The sequence below is a fragment of the Anabrus simplex genome, chromosome 4 (assembly GCF_040414725.1).
Source record: "Anabrus simplex isolate iqAnaSimp1 chromosome 4, ASM4041472v1, whole genome shotgun sequence".
NCBI lineage: Eukaryota > Metazoa > Arthropoda > Insecta > Orthoptera > Tettigoniidae > Anabrus > Anabrus simplex.
The window spans coordinates 68,899,183-68,919,503 of record NC_090268.1 but is presented as its reverse complement, the minus strand read 5'-3'; the positions used below and the strand labels follow the sequence as shown (position 1 = coordinate 68,919,503).

Genomic DNA, 20,321 nt, shown 5'->3' with positions numbered 1-20,321 from the left:
AGAACAGTTTACATATCTGGGTAGCATTATTGATGGAAGTAATGAAATCAACTCTGAAATTAATAACAGACTAAGTAATGGTACAACATTTTATCATCAAGTCAGAGAGCTTTTATGGGATGACAAAGTATCCAAGAGAACAAATTTAACTTTAAACACTGGACATTATAAGAGACAAGATAGTAAGATCCAAGCAGTAGAAATGAAATTTTTAAGAACATCAGTTAAAAAGACAAGAAAAGATAGAATCAGAGAAGAGCTAAATATAGAACCGTTAATACAGAAGATACAGAAAGCAAGACTGAGATGGTTCAGACATGAAAAAAAGAATAGGAAAGGAACGGGTAGCAAGAAGGAATTGGAAAGAGAAGTAAACGGAAAGAGACCAGTTGGAAGACCAAGAAGAAGGTGGATGGATCAGATTTGGAAAGACATTAGAGAAGCGGATTGGATGTGGCGGAAGTAATGGTGCAGAAAAGTGGGAGGACAGAAAGGAGTGGGAGGAGGCTTGTTAACCACACCCGGGCAACTGGAGTGGGACATTGATGATGATGATGATGATGGTAATGATGATGATGATGATGATGATGAGTGTATGCTGTATTGTGTTAGCCATTGGCATACCTGATGGAAGGAAGAAAGTGAGTACATATGTATGTTATTTAAAAAAGTGTGTATTCAAAAATATTGTTGTATTTTGTTTATCAATATAGTTCTTCAACTCTTCAATTTGGAAGAAGTAAGTATTCTTACATAAGATGAAAAGTGTGAATGTAAGTTTTTTTGAAATGAAAAATTGTCTTCCAGTCCGCACATTTAGAATTTTTGTTTTATACAGTAGAGGCCTGCAATCTTAGCCTAATGAGGACTTGAGAGGATGTTTATCTAGTTTCCAAAATGTCAAGTTTTACGGAACAAGGGGTGGATTATTCGCAAGCCCATCTGGTGGGGGATTTTTAAGGCTGGATACCGTTCCTGATGCCAAGTGATTTTTCAGATGAAAATTCTAACCTGGGATCAACCAGGAATCAAAATTACGCCATCCAGGTGGAAAGGCAGCAGATAAACCAATTTTCTGATCATAATCTTTTATTTTTGGACTGCACAAACACCCAGTCCTCAAGCCAGGGTTAAAATCACCAACCCAGACCTCTGAACCGAAGGTGACTATGCTGGCCATTCAGCCAAGGAGTACCCCTAGGGGCTCATAACTTGGGAGCATGAGTTGGTAACCACGGGCCTCTTAGCTTAGTTCTGGCATTTCTTCCACTTGCTTGTGCCAGGCTCCATACTTTTATCTGTCCTGTCCAACCTACTTTTGGTCAACTCTTGCTCTTTTTTAACCCCGACGGTATTAGAGCATTCAAGGCCTAGGGAGTCTTTCATTTTCATGCCCTCGGTGGCCTTGCCTTTTTTCATTTTTTTCTTCATTTTTCAAAGTGACGGATCCCTTCTTTTTTTTTATCTCTCTCTCTGTCTCTCACTCTACTCTCCCATGGGTGGGGGATGCAGACAACACACCCATGGTATCCTCTGCCTGTTGTAAGAAGCAACTAAAAGGGGCGACCAAGGGATGATTGAATTAGAACCATGAAACTACTTGTGATTAGTAGCATCACATGGGGAATACCATGGGTCACTTATACTTGTGAGTAGTACCACTATATTAGGTACACAATAGGTTTGTGATTAGTAGCAGCAGAGAGTGATACACTGTGAGTTTACAGTACCTGTGATAAGTACCACAATATGCAGGACAGCATGGGCTTATGTTGTCCGTGATTAGTACCATAATGTCTTAAACACCACGGGTCTAGGGGTTGCCTGTGATTAGTACCACTATATGAACGAAACCATTGGTTTGCGTTACCTGTGCAACGTACAATACTTGTGAGTAGTACCATAATGTGCGGAAAACTTTGAGTCTACGCTACTTTTGATTAGTACCAAACCATGAGAAATACCATGGTTCTACTTTACAAGCAATAATAATCCCTGCGGGTGGGGGATGCACATGTACAATACACCCGCAGTAGCCCCTGCCTGTCGTAAGAGGCGACTAAATGGGGCCCAAGGGGCTCTCAACTTGGGAGTGGATTGGCGACCACGGGGCCTTTAGCTGAGTCCTGGCATTGCTTCCACTTACTTGTACCAGGCTACTCACTTTCGTCTATCCTGTCTGACCTCCCTTGGTCAACTCTTGTTCTTTTCCGAACCCGACGGTATTAGAGCATTCGAGGCCTAGGGAGTCTTTCATTTTCACGCCCTTTGTGGTCCTTGCCTTTCTTCGTCGGTTACTTCATTTTTCGAAGTGATGGATCCCTTCTTTCTTCTTCTTTTTTCTCTCTCTCTCTACCCCCTGTTGTTCGGGGACGCAGATGGAAAATACACCCACGGTATCCCCTTCCTGTCGTGAGAGGCAACTAAAAGGGGGACCAAGGGATGAGTGGCTTAGAACCACGAAACTACTTTTGATTAGTATAATCACGCGGGGAACACCAAGGGTTGCCTTTACTTGCGGGGAGTACCACTATATTAGGTACATAATTGGTTTGTGCTTAGTAGCAGCAGAGAGGGGGTCACTGTGGGTTTCCAGTACCCGTGATTCATACCCATGTGAGAAACACCATGGGTCTGGGCGTTGCCTGTGATTAGTACTCACTATGTGAGGAACACCACGGAAATACCGGCACCCGTGATTAGTACACCTAGGTGAGGAACCCCATCGGTTTGCATTGGCAATGAGTGGCGCCATTGTGTAAGAAACGTCTTAAGTCTGCATTACCTGTACAACGTTCAATACTTATGAATAGTACCCCAACATGACAAATACCATGGTTCTACTTTACTAGCGATAGATACCATTCTGAGGGGCCTTTGACATGGATTTTGGACCCCTTTAGGCATTAAGCATCCTCAGTTCAGGATTGCACTTTAGAAGTGGTCCCTTGGTCAGTAATACTATTATTTATGATAGTTTTTGAGTTGGATCCACTGATTGTTTTAAATTCATATCCATCCATTCATTTTTCATGACATCTTTTATTTTGGTCAGTGGATGACTTTGAACTTTTAATTTTTATTTCATTTCATACCATTAGGGGACGATGACCTTGATGTTAGGCCACTTTAAACAACAAGCATCATCATCATTTACAAGCAATAAGTACCATTTTGAGAGGCCAATGACCTGAATTTTGGGCCCCTTTAGACAACAAGTTTCATTGATTCAGAATTGTGTTTTCGAAGCAATCCCTTCGTCAGTCATACTATTTTTAAGATAGTTTCTGGGAAGGTGGGGCATTGCCAGTTGGGTCCACTCATTGTTGTAAGTTCATAATCACTGTCCATCGTCATGTTTTTAAATTCCAGTCAGTGGATCGATTTTGGAATGATTTTAAATTTCATTAGTGTGAGTTGGGTCTGTTGATTATTAAATTCATTTTCATGAATTCATTCATCATAAACACGTTTTGAGTTTTGGTCTATGGATGAATTTTGGACTTTTAAATTGTCATTATATTTCGCCTCATTTTGTACCATTACTGGTTGATAACCTTGATGCTGGGCCGCTTTAAACAAGCATCATCATCATCATCAGCCAAGGAGCCAGACATGGTTCGATGAATCATATTATGTTCGGAGGTAAGGTTGCTAGGTTGTACTCTTTTCCCGTATTCTTATGTGTTTTAACTGTTAATTAAGCCTTACTTTTTTGTTTCCCCACACAACATTTTCTTCCATTTTTTAATATTTGGAGCTGGCTTATCATAGATCCCAACACAATACTGCCCCTTAATATGCATATAACAAAAATGCACATTAATTTGATTATATTTGTTATTATTACCGTTCGGAAATAGATTTTACTGTAGTCTATGTTCAGGTTGGTATTTCTGGAGGTCACTCAATCACACAATCGATAGTGTTCTCGATATGCTTCATTTCCGATTAACTGTTTTCATTTTCACGCCCGTCGTGCCCCTTGTCTTTCTTCGTCCGTTGCTTCATTTTTCGAAGTGACGGATCCCTACTTCCTTCTTCTTTTTTCTCTTTGTCTAGCCCCTGTGGGTGGGGGACGCAGTGAAGAATTCACCCACTGTAATCTCTGCCTGTCGTAAGAGACGACTAAAAGGGGCGACCAAGGGATGATCAAATTACAACCATGAAACTACTTGTGATCAGTACCACCATGTGGGGAACACCATGGGTCGCTTTTACTTCCGCATAGTACCACTATGTTGGGTACCAAATGGGTTTGTGATTAGTAGCAAATGAAGGCTCGACAGCTTTTACAGTACCTGTGATTAGTAGCACTATATGAGCGACACCGTGGGATGAAGGAACTCATGGTTCTGGCTTGCCTATGATTAGTACCCACTATATGAGGAACACCACAGGATAGTACGAGTCCCTGTGGTTACTACACTTAGGTGATGAACATCAAAGTACTGCGTTGCCTGTCAATGGCACCGCAATGTGCAAAACAGAGTAGGTCTGTAATACATGTGTAAATTTCATTACCTGTGAGTAGTACCATAATATGTGGAATACTGCGAGCCTACGCTACTCTTGATTAGTACCGCAACATGACAAATACCGTACCATGGTTCTACTTTTCTAGCGATTATTGGACCCGTTTCGACAACAAGCATGTTCGATTCAGCACCGTGCCACAGAAGCAGTCGCTTGGTCTGTAATAATATTGTTTGTGCCAGCTTCTGTGCATGTGATGCATTGTGAGTCAGATCCCCTGATCGTTTTAAATTCATATTCATCCATTCATTCATTCTTCGTCCTCGCACTTTGAATTCTGGTCAGTGGAGGATTTGGGATTTTTAAGTTTTCATCTCATTTCATTTCATTTCGGACCATTAGGGGCTGATGACCTCGATGTTAGGCCTCTTTAAACAACAAACATCAAACAATCAGGACCACTATGTTAGGTACCAAATAGGTTTATGATTTGTAGCAAGCAGGAGCACTGTGCGGTCAGCCCCTACTTAAGAGTGCACGGTCAGCTTTTACAGTACCTGTGATTAGTACCACTATATGAGCGACTATGATTAGTACCCACTACATGAGAAACACCATGGGATATTACGGGTCCCTGTGGTGAGTACACTAACGTGATGAACACCATAGGTTTACATAGCCTGTAAATTGTGCTGCAATGTGCAAAAGACCATAGGTCTGCACTATATGTTAGTTGTTAGTTGTACCATAATGTGTGGAATACCGTGAGTCTACGCTACATTTGATTAGTACTGCACCATGACAAATACCATGATTCTACTTTCCTAGCCATGAGTACCATTATGAGGGAATGATGACTTGGATTTTGGACCCCTTTAGATTGCAAGCATCATGGATTCAGAATTGTGCTTTAATGATGATGATGATGCTTGTTGTTTAAAGGGGCCTAACATCAAGGTCATCGGCCCCTAATGGTACGAAATGAAACGACAAAGTAAAAGTTCAAAATCATCCACCGACCAAAATAAAAAATGTCATGAAGAACGAATGAATGAACATGAATTTAAAACAATCAGTGGATCCTTCTCAAAAAACTACCATAGTTAATAGTATTACTGACCAAGGGACCACTTCCAAAGCACAATCCTGAATCAAGGATGCTTGGTGTCTAAATGGGTCCAAAATACAGATCAAAGGCCCCTCAGAATGATACTTATCACTTGTAATGTAGAACCATGGTATCCGCCCTGTTGCGGTACTAATCAAAAGTAGCAGAGACTTGCGGTATTCCACGCATTATGGTACTACTCAGAGGTTATGAAATTTGACGTATAATACAGACCTATGTTTTTCTCACTTTGCGGCGCCATCTACAGGCAAATTCACAATGAAGTATTTATTTATTTTCCACCTAGTCGATACAATGATTGCCTAAGGCAATTTTTATTGGTCAAAAGTGGTACATGTTTCGTATATTATCAACATCTTCAGCCACATAACACAGTTTAGATGAAAAATATAAAATTGACAAAGTAATGCTTTAGAGGAAGTGTCCTTGAATTGAATTTCAAGGACACTTCCTCTAAAGCATTACTTTGTCAATTTTATATTTTTCATCTAAACTGTGTTATGTGGCTGAAGATGTTGATAATATACGAAACATGTACCACTTTTGACCAATAAAAATTGCCTTAGGCAATCATTGTATCGACTAGGTGGAAAATAAATAAATACTTCATTGTGAATCTATTGAAGTGCGATACGGACCATGAAGCCGATTTTATGTAATCTACAGGCAACGCAAACCTATGGTGTTCATCACATAAGAGTACTAACCACAGAGACCTTCCCCTATTCCGTGGTGTACCTCATGTAGTGGGTACTAATCACAGGCAAGGCAGAACCACGGTAGCTATCATCCCATGGTCCCATTCATATAGTGGTACTAATCACAGGTACTGCAAAAGCCGACCGCGTGGTGTTCCGGTGTGCTACTAATCATAAACCTATTTCGTACCTAATATAGTGGTACAACGCACAAGTAAAAGCGACTCTTGGTGTTCTCCGCGTGGTGGTACTAATCACATGTAGTTTCATGGTTCGAATACAATCATCCCTTGGTCGCCCCTTTTAGTCGCCTCTCACTACAGGTAAGGGATACCATGGGTGTATTATTCGTCTACCTCCCCCACCCACCGGGGGGTGTGCATAAGGTATGTAAGAGGTATTCAATTCCTTCAAGTCCGCTGGCAAGCCGGTTAGGCCCCCCCATCTGCACCTGGGACGCGCCACGTGGGAGTATCACCTCTCCCCCTGCTACGTCTGCGTAGCAGGTTCGTGGGGATTGTGCTTTAGAAGCAGTCCCTTGGTCAGTAATCCTATTGCTTTACGTCAGTTTCTGTGAGTGTGAGGCATTGTGGGTCAGATCCACTGATTGTTTTAAATTCATACCCATCCATTCATTCTTCGTCCTCATGTTTTGAATTCTGGTCAGTGGAAGATTTTGGACTTTTGTCATTTAATTTTGTCTCATGCCTTACCCGCTGGCGTAGTAGGAGGAGACGTGATACTCCCCATGTGGTGCGACCCAGGTGGCAGATGGGGGGAGGCCTAACCGGCTTGCCGGCGGACTTGAAGGAATTGAATACCTCTTACGTACCAAACGCACACCCCCTGTGGGTGGGGGAGGCAGATGAAGAATTCACCCATAGTATATCGTGCCTGTCGTAAGAGGCGACTAAAAGGGGCGACCAAGAGATGATCCAATTAGAACCATGAAACTACTTGTAATTAGTACCATCATGCAGGGAACCCCATGGGTCGGATTTACTTGCGCGTAGTACCACTATGTTAGGTAAGCAATAGGTTTGTGATTAGTAGCGACAGTGTGTGAATCAGGATGTGCGTCCTACAGTACCTGTGATTCGTATCCCTATATGAGCGACACCATGGGATGAGCGACACCATGATTCTGCCTTGCCTATGCTCAGTTCCCACTGTGTGAGAAATTTCACGGGATAGTATGAGTCCCTGTGGTTAGTCCACTTATGTGAGGAACATCATAGGTTTGAGTTGCCTTTATAGGTTTGTGTTGCTTGCAAATAGCGCCGCAATGTGAAGAAACAACATATGTCTGTGTTACACATGCACATTACACTACCTGTGACTAGTACCATGTTATGTGGAATACCGCGAGTCTCCGGCACTTTTGATTAGTACCGCAACATTACACATAGCATGGTTCTACTTTCCTAGCCATAAATACCATTATGAGGGGCTGTTGACCTGGATTTTGGAACCATTTTGACTATAAGCATAATCAGTTCAGCATCGTGCTATAGAAGCAGTCCCTAGGTCAGTAATACTATTGTTTTGTTACATCTTCTGTGCACGTGAGGCACTGTGGGTCGGATCTACTGATTGTTCATGATTCATTCTTCGTACTCGCGTTTTGAATTCTGGTCAGTGGAGGATTTTGGACTTTTAAGTTGTCATATCATTTCCTCTTCTTTCGTACCATTAGGGGCCGATGACCTAGATGTTAGGCCCCTTTAAACAACAAACATCAATCATCATCAATCATTTCTTACCATTAGGGGTTGTAGATGTTGAAACACCTTAGTGATGATAGTCTACTCTGTCTCCTTCGTGTGTTCAACCGTATCTGGATGGAGGGTGATTTTCCGTCTCAGTGGCGAGAGGGCATAGTCATTCCTGTCCTCAAGCCTGATAAGGATCCTAAGTATGCAGGAAGCTACAGACCGATTTGTCTTACAAACTGCCTGTGTAAGCTATTTGAGAGGATGGTAAATCGCCGACTCGTGTGGTGGCTGGAGAAACAAGGACTCTTGTCCGAGTACCAATGTGGTTTTCGAGCCGCTCGATCCACCACTGACCACTTGGTACACCTGGAGAGCTCTATCCAGGATGCGTTTCTCCGCAAACAGCACTTGGTAGTTGTTTTCTTTGACTTTGAGAAGGCCTACGACACCACATGGCAATATGGTATCCTTTCAGTCCTGCATCAATGGAGATTCCGAGGTCACTTGCCGGTATTTATTGCGAAGTTTTTGTCTCTCTGTTTGCGATTGCCATAAACGGTATTGTTTCTGCTGCTGGTCCAGCAGTAATACCGTTCCTATATGTGGATGACTTCACTCTGCACTATAGCTCGTGCAGTATGGCAGTCGCAGAGCGACAGTTACAACAGGCTATTAGGAGGGTTGAGCAGTGGACCTTAAAACATGGCTTTCGGTTTTCTGCCACAAAGACCTCTGTTGTCCACTTTTGTCGTCAACGTACTCTTCACCCTCATCCCGAGCTCTATTTAGGAAATGTCATTCTGCCAGTTGTTAACACTTACCAATTTCTTGGGCTCCTTTTCGATAGTAAATTATCGTGGGTGCCACATGTGCGGTAGATGAAAGTGCAATGTGCTAAGAAGCTTAATATCAAGAAGTTTCTTAGCAGTACTTCCTGGGGGGCTGACCGCACGGTGCTCCTACGATTCTATAGGGCACATATTTTATCTCGGCTAGACTACGGCAGTGCAGCATATGGCTCAGCAAGACCAAGCGTTCTTGCGAAGCTAAACAGCATTCACCACAGCGGGGTTCGGTTTGCGACGGGAGCCTTTTGTACAAGCCCCATAGCCAGCCTGCTCGCTGAGTCTGGTGTGCAGCCTTTATACCTGAGGCGCCAGCAACTACTTCTTACCTATGCTGCTAATTTGCGACAGATGCCACTTCATCCGAGCTATCCTAGCGTTTTCAACAATGGCTACCGTTTGCTGTACGCCGCTCATCCCCGAGCAACGCGGCCGGTTGGAATACGTTTAGATAGCAGTTACAGATTGTTTGACATACCTTCGGTTCCTTGCCTTGTCAGACAACCAAGTGGGGTACCTCCGTGGGTAGTACGACGACCTGAAATAATCCTATACCTACACACTGGCCCGAAGGAGAACACGGACCCTTCGATTTTTTCGGAGGATCTTCCTGTCCGTTGTTGTTGATGATGATGATGATGATGATGATGATGATGATGATGATGATGCTTGTTGTTTTAAGGGGCCTAACATCGAGGTCATCGGCCCCTAATGGTACAAAATGAAATAACAAAAAGTTCAAGAAATCCACTGGACAAAATAAATAAAAATGTCATGAAAAATGAATGGATGGACATGAACCCAAAAAATAACAAAAAAAAAAACAAGAAACAAACAAAATAACAGTGGATCCGACTCAAAAACAGTCATAAATAATAGTATTACTGACCAAGGGACCATTTATAAAGCATAGTCCTGAATCGATAATGCTTGATGTCTGAAGGGGTCCAAAAACCCGGTCTACGGCCCCTCAGTATGGTACAAGTCGTGAGAAGTAGAACCATGATATTTCTCGAGCTACGGTACTAATCAAAGGTAGCGTAAACTCACGGTGTTCCAAGCAGTAAGGCACTACTCACAAGTATTGTACGTCGTAAAGGTAACGCAGACCTATGGTGTTTCTCACACAATGGCGCCACTCATAGCCAACGCAAACCGATGAGGTTCCTCACCTAGGTGTACTAAGCACGAGCGCCGGCATTCCCGTGGTGTTCCTCACATAGTGGATACTAATCACTGGCAACGCAGACCCACGGTGTCGCTCATATAGTGGTACAACTCACAGGCTACGCCCAGACGCGTGGTGTCGCTCACACAGGTACAACTCACAGGCAACTCCCAGACCTGTGGTGTTGCACACACGGGCACGACTCACGGGTACTGGAAACCCACACTGAACCCCCCTCGAATGCTACGAATCACAAAAATATTGTGTACCTAACAGAGTGGTACTACTCGCAAGTAAAAGCGACCGATGGTGTTCCGCGCGTGATGGTACTAATCAAAAGTAGTTTCATGGTTCTAATCCAAGCATCCCTTGGTCGCCCCTTTTTGTCGCCTCTCACGACAGGCAGGGGATACCGTGGGTGTATTATTCGTCAGCCTCCCCCACCCACAGGGGGTGTGTGTTTGGTCCGCGAGAGGTATTTTATTTCCCTCAAGTCTGCCGGCAAGCCAGTTAGGACCCCCCTATCCGCCACCTGGGACGTGCCACGTGGGAGTATCACCTCTCCCCCTGCTATGCTTGCGTAGAAGGTTCGTGGCCTGTCCGTTGTTGGCCGCTATCCAGGTTCAGTCGTCGTCTACACGGGTGGTTCAAGGACGGACACGAATATGGGCCTTGCGTTCGTTGTCGACAATAATAGGTTTCTTTTTACGGTCTCCCGGAAACCTGTAGTGTGTACATAGCAGAGCTCTATGCTATCTGTAGAGCTTTGCGGTACGCACTGTACAATGAACGCCGACACTTTCTTGTGTGTACTGACTCCTTGAGTTCATTCCAGTCTATTGATACCTGTTTTCCTCGGCACCCTGTGGTGCAGCGGATCCAGGACCTGCTGGCCGGGTGTTCGGATGCCGGCACCAGAATTACGTTTCTGTGGCTCCCAAGCCACATGGGCATCGAGGGAAACGAGTTAGCAGATCAGGCTGCCAAGGAGGCAGTTACACTGCCCCCGTTGCCTTTCATGGTTCCAGCAAGTGATATTCGCTCTCAGCTGAGACATCTGGTCATGTCTGATTGGGAGATGGACTGACAGGCTATTTCCACTTCCCAATAAGCTGAGAGCGAAAAAAGGAACAACGAAGGTATGGAGGACAATCCTTCAGGCTTCGCGAAGGGAAGCCTTGGTATTATGTCGTCTTCGGATCGGCCATGGTATCGTAACGCACTCGCATCTTTTGAAAGGAGAACCCCCTCCGGTGTGTACCTGCGGCGACCATCTTACCGTGGTACACATCCTTACGGAGTGTATGGACCTGGTCGATCTTCGCCGTAGTCTTAACCTTCCGGGTACCATCTCCCTTATCTCGCGCGATGACGAACAGTCAGCCGACCTCATCATCCGCTTTATGAGGGATAGTGGTCAGTTTTATCGTGTCTAGTGATATCCTTTGTCTTCGTGTATTTGTTTCAATTGCGCTTTTATCCCATTGACTTCATTTTAGTTTGCGTTGCATATTTTAATGTGTTATTTTAACATCTAATGTAAATGAAGTATATATATGCTCCACCAGGCAATGCCTTATTCCTCTTCTCCCTGTATTTTCTCTTATTAGAATGTAAGGCATTGCGAATTAGATCCACTGCTGTTTTAATCTCATACTCATTTTTCATCACCATATTTTTTAACTCTTGTGAGTGGATACGTTTTAAAAATTTTAAATATCATGTATCATGTCGTCCATCACGTTCCATTAGGGGCCGATGACCTTTGATGTTAGGCCGCTTAAAACAACAAGCATCATCATCATCAATCTTTCCTTTGATAAGTATAAAATATGTGTTGACATTTTCTTTCCAGTACGAAATCCACCACCTGTGTGTCTTGGATGGCCTTTTTTGAAGTCATTGGCTGCAGCCTGTGTACATTTGTATGATATTCAAAGAAGAGGAGGTCATCTTCATGCTTGTGTGGCTGTGGAGGCCAGGATGAAGGGAATTGTTGTATTCAAGCATGAAATTGGTTGTTTTGACCTAGTAGGTCTTCCTGAGCCTATCAGCAATGACCTTTATGACAATGCTCAAAAGATATATGCCTCTGTCATAATGGTCTAGAATTAAGTCTGAATTCATTAACACAAAGTATTTGCTGGGATCAATCATGAGGTGTGCTGTGCAGACTCTGTACTACTTTTATTGTTTATTCTCTGCTGTGTTTAGATGTAACATCTTTTCATTTCTGTTGACTGATCCCTGTTAGCATTTATAGATTTTATTTTGGAAAATATGAATAAATGAGTAGAAAGTACTACTTGCACACCTTTTAGTGATCGATTTTTGTCCGGGGTTGAGGAGTAAGGAGAGAGCTCTCCCAGTTATGGTAATACTGCCAACTTAATGGAAATGAAATCTGAATTGAATTGATGATAATGATCGATCCATATGAATTTTCTAAACCTTTATTATCTTAAGCCAACAACTTTATCACACACACATTATATAATATTATATAACATTTGTCGATGCAAATATTGTTTCTGGCATGAATTCTGTAGTTTGGCTTTGCTGTGTAGACAACTTCAGTACCAGTTCGTAAATAGTACGCCAGATGTCTCACGGCGATGCATAATCGATTCAAAGTTTGTGTTCAAAGGTTGCCAATATGAATCTCGAAGTTTGCCTAGGTTTAACGATACAACACGAGGGGCCATCTATCACTAAAAGGTGTGCGAGTAGTAATTTACCATGGCATGAACATTCCAGCAATACACGTGAAAGAAGGACATTTCAAAAGAAGAAAATAATGTCAAATCTTCATCAGTTTCATCAGGAGACTAGAGTGATATAGAATCTGTTTCCAGGCTTCCTGTTAAGCAATGTGTATGTCCTCGCTTTGGCAAATAACTTGGTGGTCTAAAACCATGTTGTTCCATTTACTTCATTTTACAGTAGAAGCAATCAGTAGCGGCGATTGGGAGTTAGAAGTGGGGGGTTGGGTGGGATGGGGCACAAAAATATATAGACACCAAAATGTACCCGGGTTTAAGGGCTGGAGCAGAGAAGGGGAGCGAGGTGTATGGAATAAAAATTTTTAAAAATCATAGCCTTTATAATACTCTCTGGGCGAATTTTGATAGAGACATAAAGGTTGGATCTACAACGATGCTGCACTGTATGAATCGGTTATCCGCAACGACATTGTATTTCCGCTAAGTATTTGTCTTAATAATTAAAGAGATTAAGGGAAGGAATTAGCGGAAACAACAATGGGGATTATACAAACTGCTTTTTTTATAATTTTTAGTTTCAGCTGATTTTTTAAAATAACCCTTAATTTCTTCAGTCTGTAGAAACATTAAAAATAGTCAGGTGGCTAAAATTGAATTTGAATATTTTTTTTTAAATCTCCACAAAGTGGAGGGGTGAACACCCCCCCCCCCCCCCCCACCTAATCACCATTACTGGAAGGAATTTAATTTTAGGGCAGTCAGTTTATACCTGATTAATTACCCTAGGCTGACATTGTGATTTTGTTACCGTAGATTCCTATGTAATTATAATGTATTAATGAACACACCATTCAAAATATTGGAAATTAGTAGGTGACAGGGATGTGGTTGTGATGGACATAGGACAAAATGGCTAACAGAAATAGATTTTTAATATTACCATTGATGCTTTCACAGCCTGTACTTAATAGACAAGATAAGCCTCTATCATGTCTAGAAATAAATTTATTTGAGAGATGAAGAACATAGAACATTATGATTCATATTAGTTATATTCATTTTAACAAATAATTGTAATACACTGTCATTTTCACTTTTTTTTCTGACATCATTGAACAGGTTTCACTTCAGGAAACAGTTCCATACCTCTTTGTCTGATATTGAGAAATACTTGTAAAGTGACTTTATGTTCTTCATGTCTTTTTGTTTTTTTTATTTTTTGCATTAACTTTACAGCTTGTAGTGCTAATTACTTTTGGATTGAATTAGACTTGGTCCTAACTGTGCACCAGTATGTTCACTTCCTTAAAATCACTATCTCAAAATGGGCATTTGTATTTCACTAAAGTACTGTACTAACAATTTTTTATATTGTATAGGCTTTAATTTTGAGTATGGCACTTTGTTTAGATTTGATTTAAGAGCAACTGATTTAAAATAAAATCGTTTGTTACAATTTGGCTAACTTTGAATTTCTTATTTGACCTACAGTTTTATAGCTGCACACATTGAATTAACATCTTGAACAGCACTATGATGAAGTTCTTGGTATTTATGTTCTATAATGTTTACGTTATAGTTCTAACGCTCCAAACAATTAAGGCAATAAGTATGTGAACCCATTTGGGTGGGGGACGCAGATGAAGAATACACCCATAGTCCACGAACCTACTACACTGGCGTAGCAGGGGAAAGGTGATACTCCCACGTTGCACGTACCAGGGTGCGGATAGGGGGGGTACTAACTGGCTTGCCGGAGGACTTGAGGGAAATAAAATACCCCTCGCGGACCAAACACACAATCCCCTGTGGGTGGAGGACGCAGACGAAGAATACACCCACGGTATCCCCTGCCTGTCGTAACAGGCGACTAAAAGGGGCGACCAAGGGATGATTGTCTTGGGACCATGAAACTACTTGTGATTAGTACCACCACGCAGAGAAGACCATGGGTCGCATTTAGTTGCGTGCAGTACCACCATATTAGGTACCAAATAGGTTTGTGATTAGTAGCACACAGGAGCACCGTGTGGTCGGCTTTTGCAGTACCTGTGATTAGCACCACCATATAAGCGGGACCATGGGATGATAGCTACCATGGTCCTGCCTTGCCTATGATTAGTACCCACTATATGAGGAACACTATGGGATAGTGCAGGTCTCTGTGGTTAGTACTCTTATGTGATGAACACCATAGGCTTGCGTTGCCTGTAAATGGTGCTGCAATGTGAGAAAAACCATAGGTTTTTATAATATGTCCAATTTCATAACCTGTGAGTAGTACCATAATGTGTGGAATACCACGAGTCCCTGCTACTTTTGATTAGTACCACAATATGACAAATACCATGGTACTACATTCCTAGCGATAAATACCATTATGAGGGGCTGATGACCTGGATTTTGGACCCGTTTCAACTATACACGCAATCGATTCAGCATCGTACTATAGAAGCAGTCCCTTGGTCGGTAATACGATTATTTTGTGCCAGCTTCTGTGTACGTGAGGCACTGTGGGTCGGATCCACTGATCATTATAAATTCATCTCCGTCCATCCATTCATTCTTCATCCTCGTGCTTTGAATTCTGGTCAGTAGAGGAATTTGGAATTTTAAGTTGTAATTTCATTTCGTCTCATTTCGTACCATTAGGGGCCGATGACCTCGATGTTAGGCTCCTTTAAACAACAAACATCATCATCATCCATCTGCATGATAGCACAGTCTCTCCCAGGTTCCTCATTTTCAACCGGAACACCTTCCCAGAAGATCGCTGCGCCCAAGGCGGCAATTGCTCCTGTGAGCAACGCCGCAAAGAGAACGAGCTCGAAGGCGGGTCCATCCCGGCCTTCGACCACCACGAAGCGTGTGCCGGCTAAGAAACCTACGTCGGCACAGAAGGGGAAGAAGAAGTGTATTTCTTCCACGAGGTCGGCGAAAGCCGCTCCTAAGCCGGCGGAGGCTGCATCGTCGACCGGGGCTGGGAAATTTTCTCCCAGCCCGTCTAAACATGAATCGATGACGAGGAAGAAGACCTCTCTTACCAGGCGTTCTTCCACTTCTCTTACAAGTGGGGCCTCACGCCCTCAACATGGAGGGCCTGATTCTGCACCAGCAGGCCTTCCTGCAGGAAAACCTGCGCGCTCCCCTCGTAGGAAGAAACACCGCCCACGGACTACGTCGAAGAAATTCAAGTCATGCATCACCTCGTCTGGTGAAGGGGTGATGCACATGGAGCATTTATCTCCATCTTCGGATGGGGATGTGAGTGTAGATTAGGTTAGGTATCATAACGCTGCTCCCAATTTAAACTTTCAGAAGTCCACACCAACAATATGGCACTGTTACAATGAAATTGTAACGGTTATGATACGCATCTTTCTGAGCTGCGCCAGCTCATTAGCGAGTGTCAGGCGAGTATAGTCTGTATTCAGGAAACAAATTTCGGACCAGATCATCATACGGTCTTGAAAAATTTTCGACTATACTCGACAGAATGACATTATGCTCAACGGGCTTCTGGTGGCGTTGGCTTTTTGTCCGTTCTGAAACCTACAGCGAGGAGGTTCCAATAAGAACCCCGCTGGAGGCTGTAGCTGTTCGCGTTCCACTGCTTGTCATAACAACAGTGTGTAATGTTTATTTTCCACCAGGCAAGCCACTTAATGTCAATGATGTCACTGATCTTCTAGTCAGCTTCCACCTCCCTTCCTCTTGTTGGCTGATTTTAACACCCATCATCCCATCTGGGGCTCTGAGACGCCTTGCCCCCGAGGAAGAGAGCTGGAAACATTAGTAACAGAGCTGGATTTATGTATTTTGAACAGAGGGGAACCAACTTACTTTCGTGTACTTTACGGCACATATTCTCGCATAGACGTATGTCTATGCAACCGAACGTTGGTTTCGCTGTTTCGGTGGAACACACACGACGATCTTTGTGACAGTGACAATTTTCCCATCGCCCTTACTTTGATGAAACAAAAATCCGTCGAGGCTTTTCCTCGATGGATTCTTAATCATGCTGATTGGCCAAAGTACACATCCCTAGCTGTCTTTAACACCGATACCACGTGGACCGTAGACGGCGAAGTAACTTACATAACGCAAGTTATCCTTGCTTCTGCTGAGAAGTCCATTCCTTCCTTCTCAGAACCTCCTCGCTGAAAACTCATTCCTTGCTGGAACGAAGAAATAGCAGCAGCTATCAGAGAACGTTGTCGCGCTCACAAACGTTACCATAGACAGCCTACTGTGGCCAACTTGGTAACATTTAAACAACTCCGCGCTAAGGCGCGTGTCCTTATTCGCCAAAGTAACAAGGCATCATTGGAGAGATGTGTGTCGTTTAAAACGTCACATACTTCTTCATCTCAAGTGTGGACTAAGCTTCGACGTATTTCGGGTATCCAAGGATCATCTTCGTTACCGAGAATCTCCATTGCAAGCAATATCGTCACTGACACACTCTCGATTGCTAACCACCTAGCTAGTCATTTCCCAGATATATCTGGCTCCGGGAAATACCATCGTGATTTCCTCGCTCTGAAGCGGGAGGCAGAACGCAATCACCTTAGTTTTGCCACTCAAGCTTCAGAGGACTATAACGTGGCCTTTACGGAGTGGGAACTCCGCAACGCCTTAGCATTTTGCAAAGACACGTCTCCTGGACCAGACAACATCCATAACCAGATGTTGCCACACCTTCGTGAGAACAGTCTTCTATATCTCCCTCGTGTGTTCAACCGAATCTGGATTGAGGGTGATTTTCCGTCCCAGTGGCGAGAGGGCATAGTCATTTCTGTCCTCAAACCTGACAAAGATCCTAAATATGCAGGAAGTTACAGACCGATTTGTCTTACAAACTGCCTGTGTAAGCTATTTGAGAGGATGGTGAATCGCCGACTTGTGTGGTGTCTGGAGAAACAAGGACTTTTGTCCGAGTACCAGTGTGGTTTTCGAGCCGCTCGTTCGACCACTGACCACCTGGTACGCCTGAAGAGCTCTATCCAGGATGCGCTTCTCCGCAAACAGCATTTGGTAGGTATTTTCTTTGAGTTAGTGAAGGCATACGACACTACATGGCGACATGATATCCTCTCAGTCCTGCATCAATGGAGATTCCAAGGTTACTTGCGGTATTTATTGCGAATTTTTTGTCCCTCCGTCTATTCCGTGTCCGAGTAGGGTGCACACATTCGCAATACCACGTTCAAGAATATGGAATCCCACAGGTATCGGTTCTTAGTGTCACTCTGTTCGCGATTGCCATAAACGGTATTTTCGCTGCTGCTGGTTCAGTAATAATACCATCGCTATATGTGGACGATTTTGTTCTGCACTATAGCTCGCGTAATATGGCAGTCGCAGAGTGACAATTACAGCAAGCTATTAGGAGAGTGGAACAGTGGGCCTTAGAACATGGCTTTCGGTTTTTCACCGCGAAGTCCTCTGTTGGCCGCTTTTGTCGGTTCCGTTCTCTTCATCCACAACCTGAGCTTTATTTAGGAAATCTCGTTCTTCCAGTTGTTGACACTTACAGATTGCTTGGGCTACTTTTCGCTAACAAATTACTGTGGGAGCCACACGTGCGGCAGTTAAAAGTGCAATGCACTAAGAAGTTAAATATCATGAAGTTTCTTAGCAGCACTACTTGGGGTGCTGACCGCACGGTGCTCCTACGATTCTATAGGGCACATATTTTATCCCGGTTAGATTACGGCAGTGCAGCATATGACTCAGCAAGACCCAGCGTTCTTGCGAAGCTGAACAGCATCCAGCACAGAGGGGTTAGGTTGGCGACGGGAGCTTTTCGTACAAGCCCAATTGCCAGCCTGCTCGCTGAGTCTGGTTTGCCGACTTTGCACCTGCGGCGCCAGCAGCTCCTACTTTTGTATGCTGCAAATTTGCGACAGATGCCACTTCATCCAAGCTATCCTTGCGTGTTCAAAAATGCCAACCGTTTGCTGTTCGTTTCTAGTCCTCGAGCAACGCGGCCGGTTGGAATAAACTTGAATAGCAGTTCCAGGTTGTTTTACGTACCTCCGGTTTTTTGCCTTGTCCACGAACCTACTACGCTGGCGTAGCCGGGAGAGAGGTGATACTCCCACGTGGCGCGTCTCAGGGGACGGATAGGGGCGCCCTAACCGGCTTGGCGGCGGACTTGTGGGAAATAAAGTACCTCTCGCGGACCAAACACACAACCCCCTGTGGGCGGTGGACGCAGATGAAGAATACACCCAGGTTATCCCCTGCCTGTCGTGAGAGGTGACTGAAAGGGGCGACCAAGGGATGATTGAATTAGAACCATGAAACTACTTTTGATTCGTACCATCACGCGGGAAACACCATGGGTTGCCTGTACTTGCAAGTAGTACCACTATAGCCTATTAGGTACGAAATAAGTTTGTGATTAGTAGCAGCAAAGAGGCTGGACTGTGGGTTTCCAGTATCCGTGCGTCGTACCAACGTGAGCAACACCGCAGGTCTGGGCGTTGCCTATGCGTTGTACCACTATATGAGCGACCGACACCGTGGGTCTGCGTTGCCTGTGATTAGTACTCACTATGTGAGGAACAATCACGGGAATACCGGCACCCATTACTAGTACACCTAGGTGAGTAGCCTCATCGGTTTGCGTTGGCTATGAGTGGCGCCATTGTGTGAGAAACACCATAAGTCTGCGTTACCTGTACAGCCGGGTATCGACAGCGCGCGGCTGTCGCGCGTATCTGTTCGAGCGCGGCAAACTCTTTCGTTTGTGTTACGCGTAACACCATGTTTGTGATGCCAGAGCCTCGCGCGGCAGATGATCGACACTGGTTCCTCAGTTCTCGCGCGAACACTGTGGGTACTGCACGTATTGTTATGTATAGTATTAAATTTTCGATCATTTATGTTTTATACCTGCCTGCTGTCATTTCTTGATGGATACAGTACTATTGCATCCATCTCTTGGCACAGGCCAGAGTAGAGTGTAACTTCCACCGAAGTCCCAGTCAACATCCACGGCTGTGACAATATGGAAGTTGCTAGGGTATGGGTAGTGCTGAGTAATGACATTCGGAGCATGACTAGTGCATCTGATTGTTATGAAAGGTGCTGCTCACAGGGTCAGTCGTGCTGCAATAGTACTTTCTGACCCAGTGAAGAAAGCAATGGCAAACTACCTCACTCCTCATCTTGTCTAGTACGCCTCATTTTGGTGCTGCCATTGGTTTCTGGGGTTTCCTTATAACCGCATAACCTTTGGTGGTGCTATTTGAGGATCCAACCAGCCTCTGGGCTGATGGCCTAACAGACAGACAGACAGACAGACAGACAGACAGACAGACAGACAGACAGACAGACAGACAGACAGACAGACAGACAGACAGACAGACAGACAGACAGACAGACAGACAGACAGACAGACAGACAGACAGACATGTCTTATACATTTTTACCGCACAGGCTATGATAACAGAGATATTCATGAATGTGGATTTTTGTTGGTACGTCCATATCAGCGCCGAGTCACAAGAAAATGGGTAAACAGAATTTAATGAAAATCGGTAGGTAAAGTCGG

At 43.9% G+C, this 20,321-nt stretch overlaps 1 protein-coding gene across 1 annotated transcript in view; it reads left to right on the top strand.

Annotated features, from left to right (window-relative positions):
* The window catches only part of LOC136872166 (uncharacterized), a 39,448-nt gene extending 26,451 nt beyond the window's left edge, over nt 1-12,997 (top strand). Inside the window, exon 5 of the mRNA XM_067146004.2 lies at nt 11,887-12,997. Within this exon, the coding sequence (XP_067002105.2) occupies nt 11,887-12,140 (254 nt within the window). The 3' untranslated portion in view covers nt 12,141-12,997. The remainder of the gene's footprint in view (nt 1-11,886) is intronic.
* Nucleotides 12,998-20,321: the final 7,324 nt, after the last annotated feature.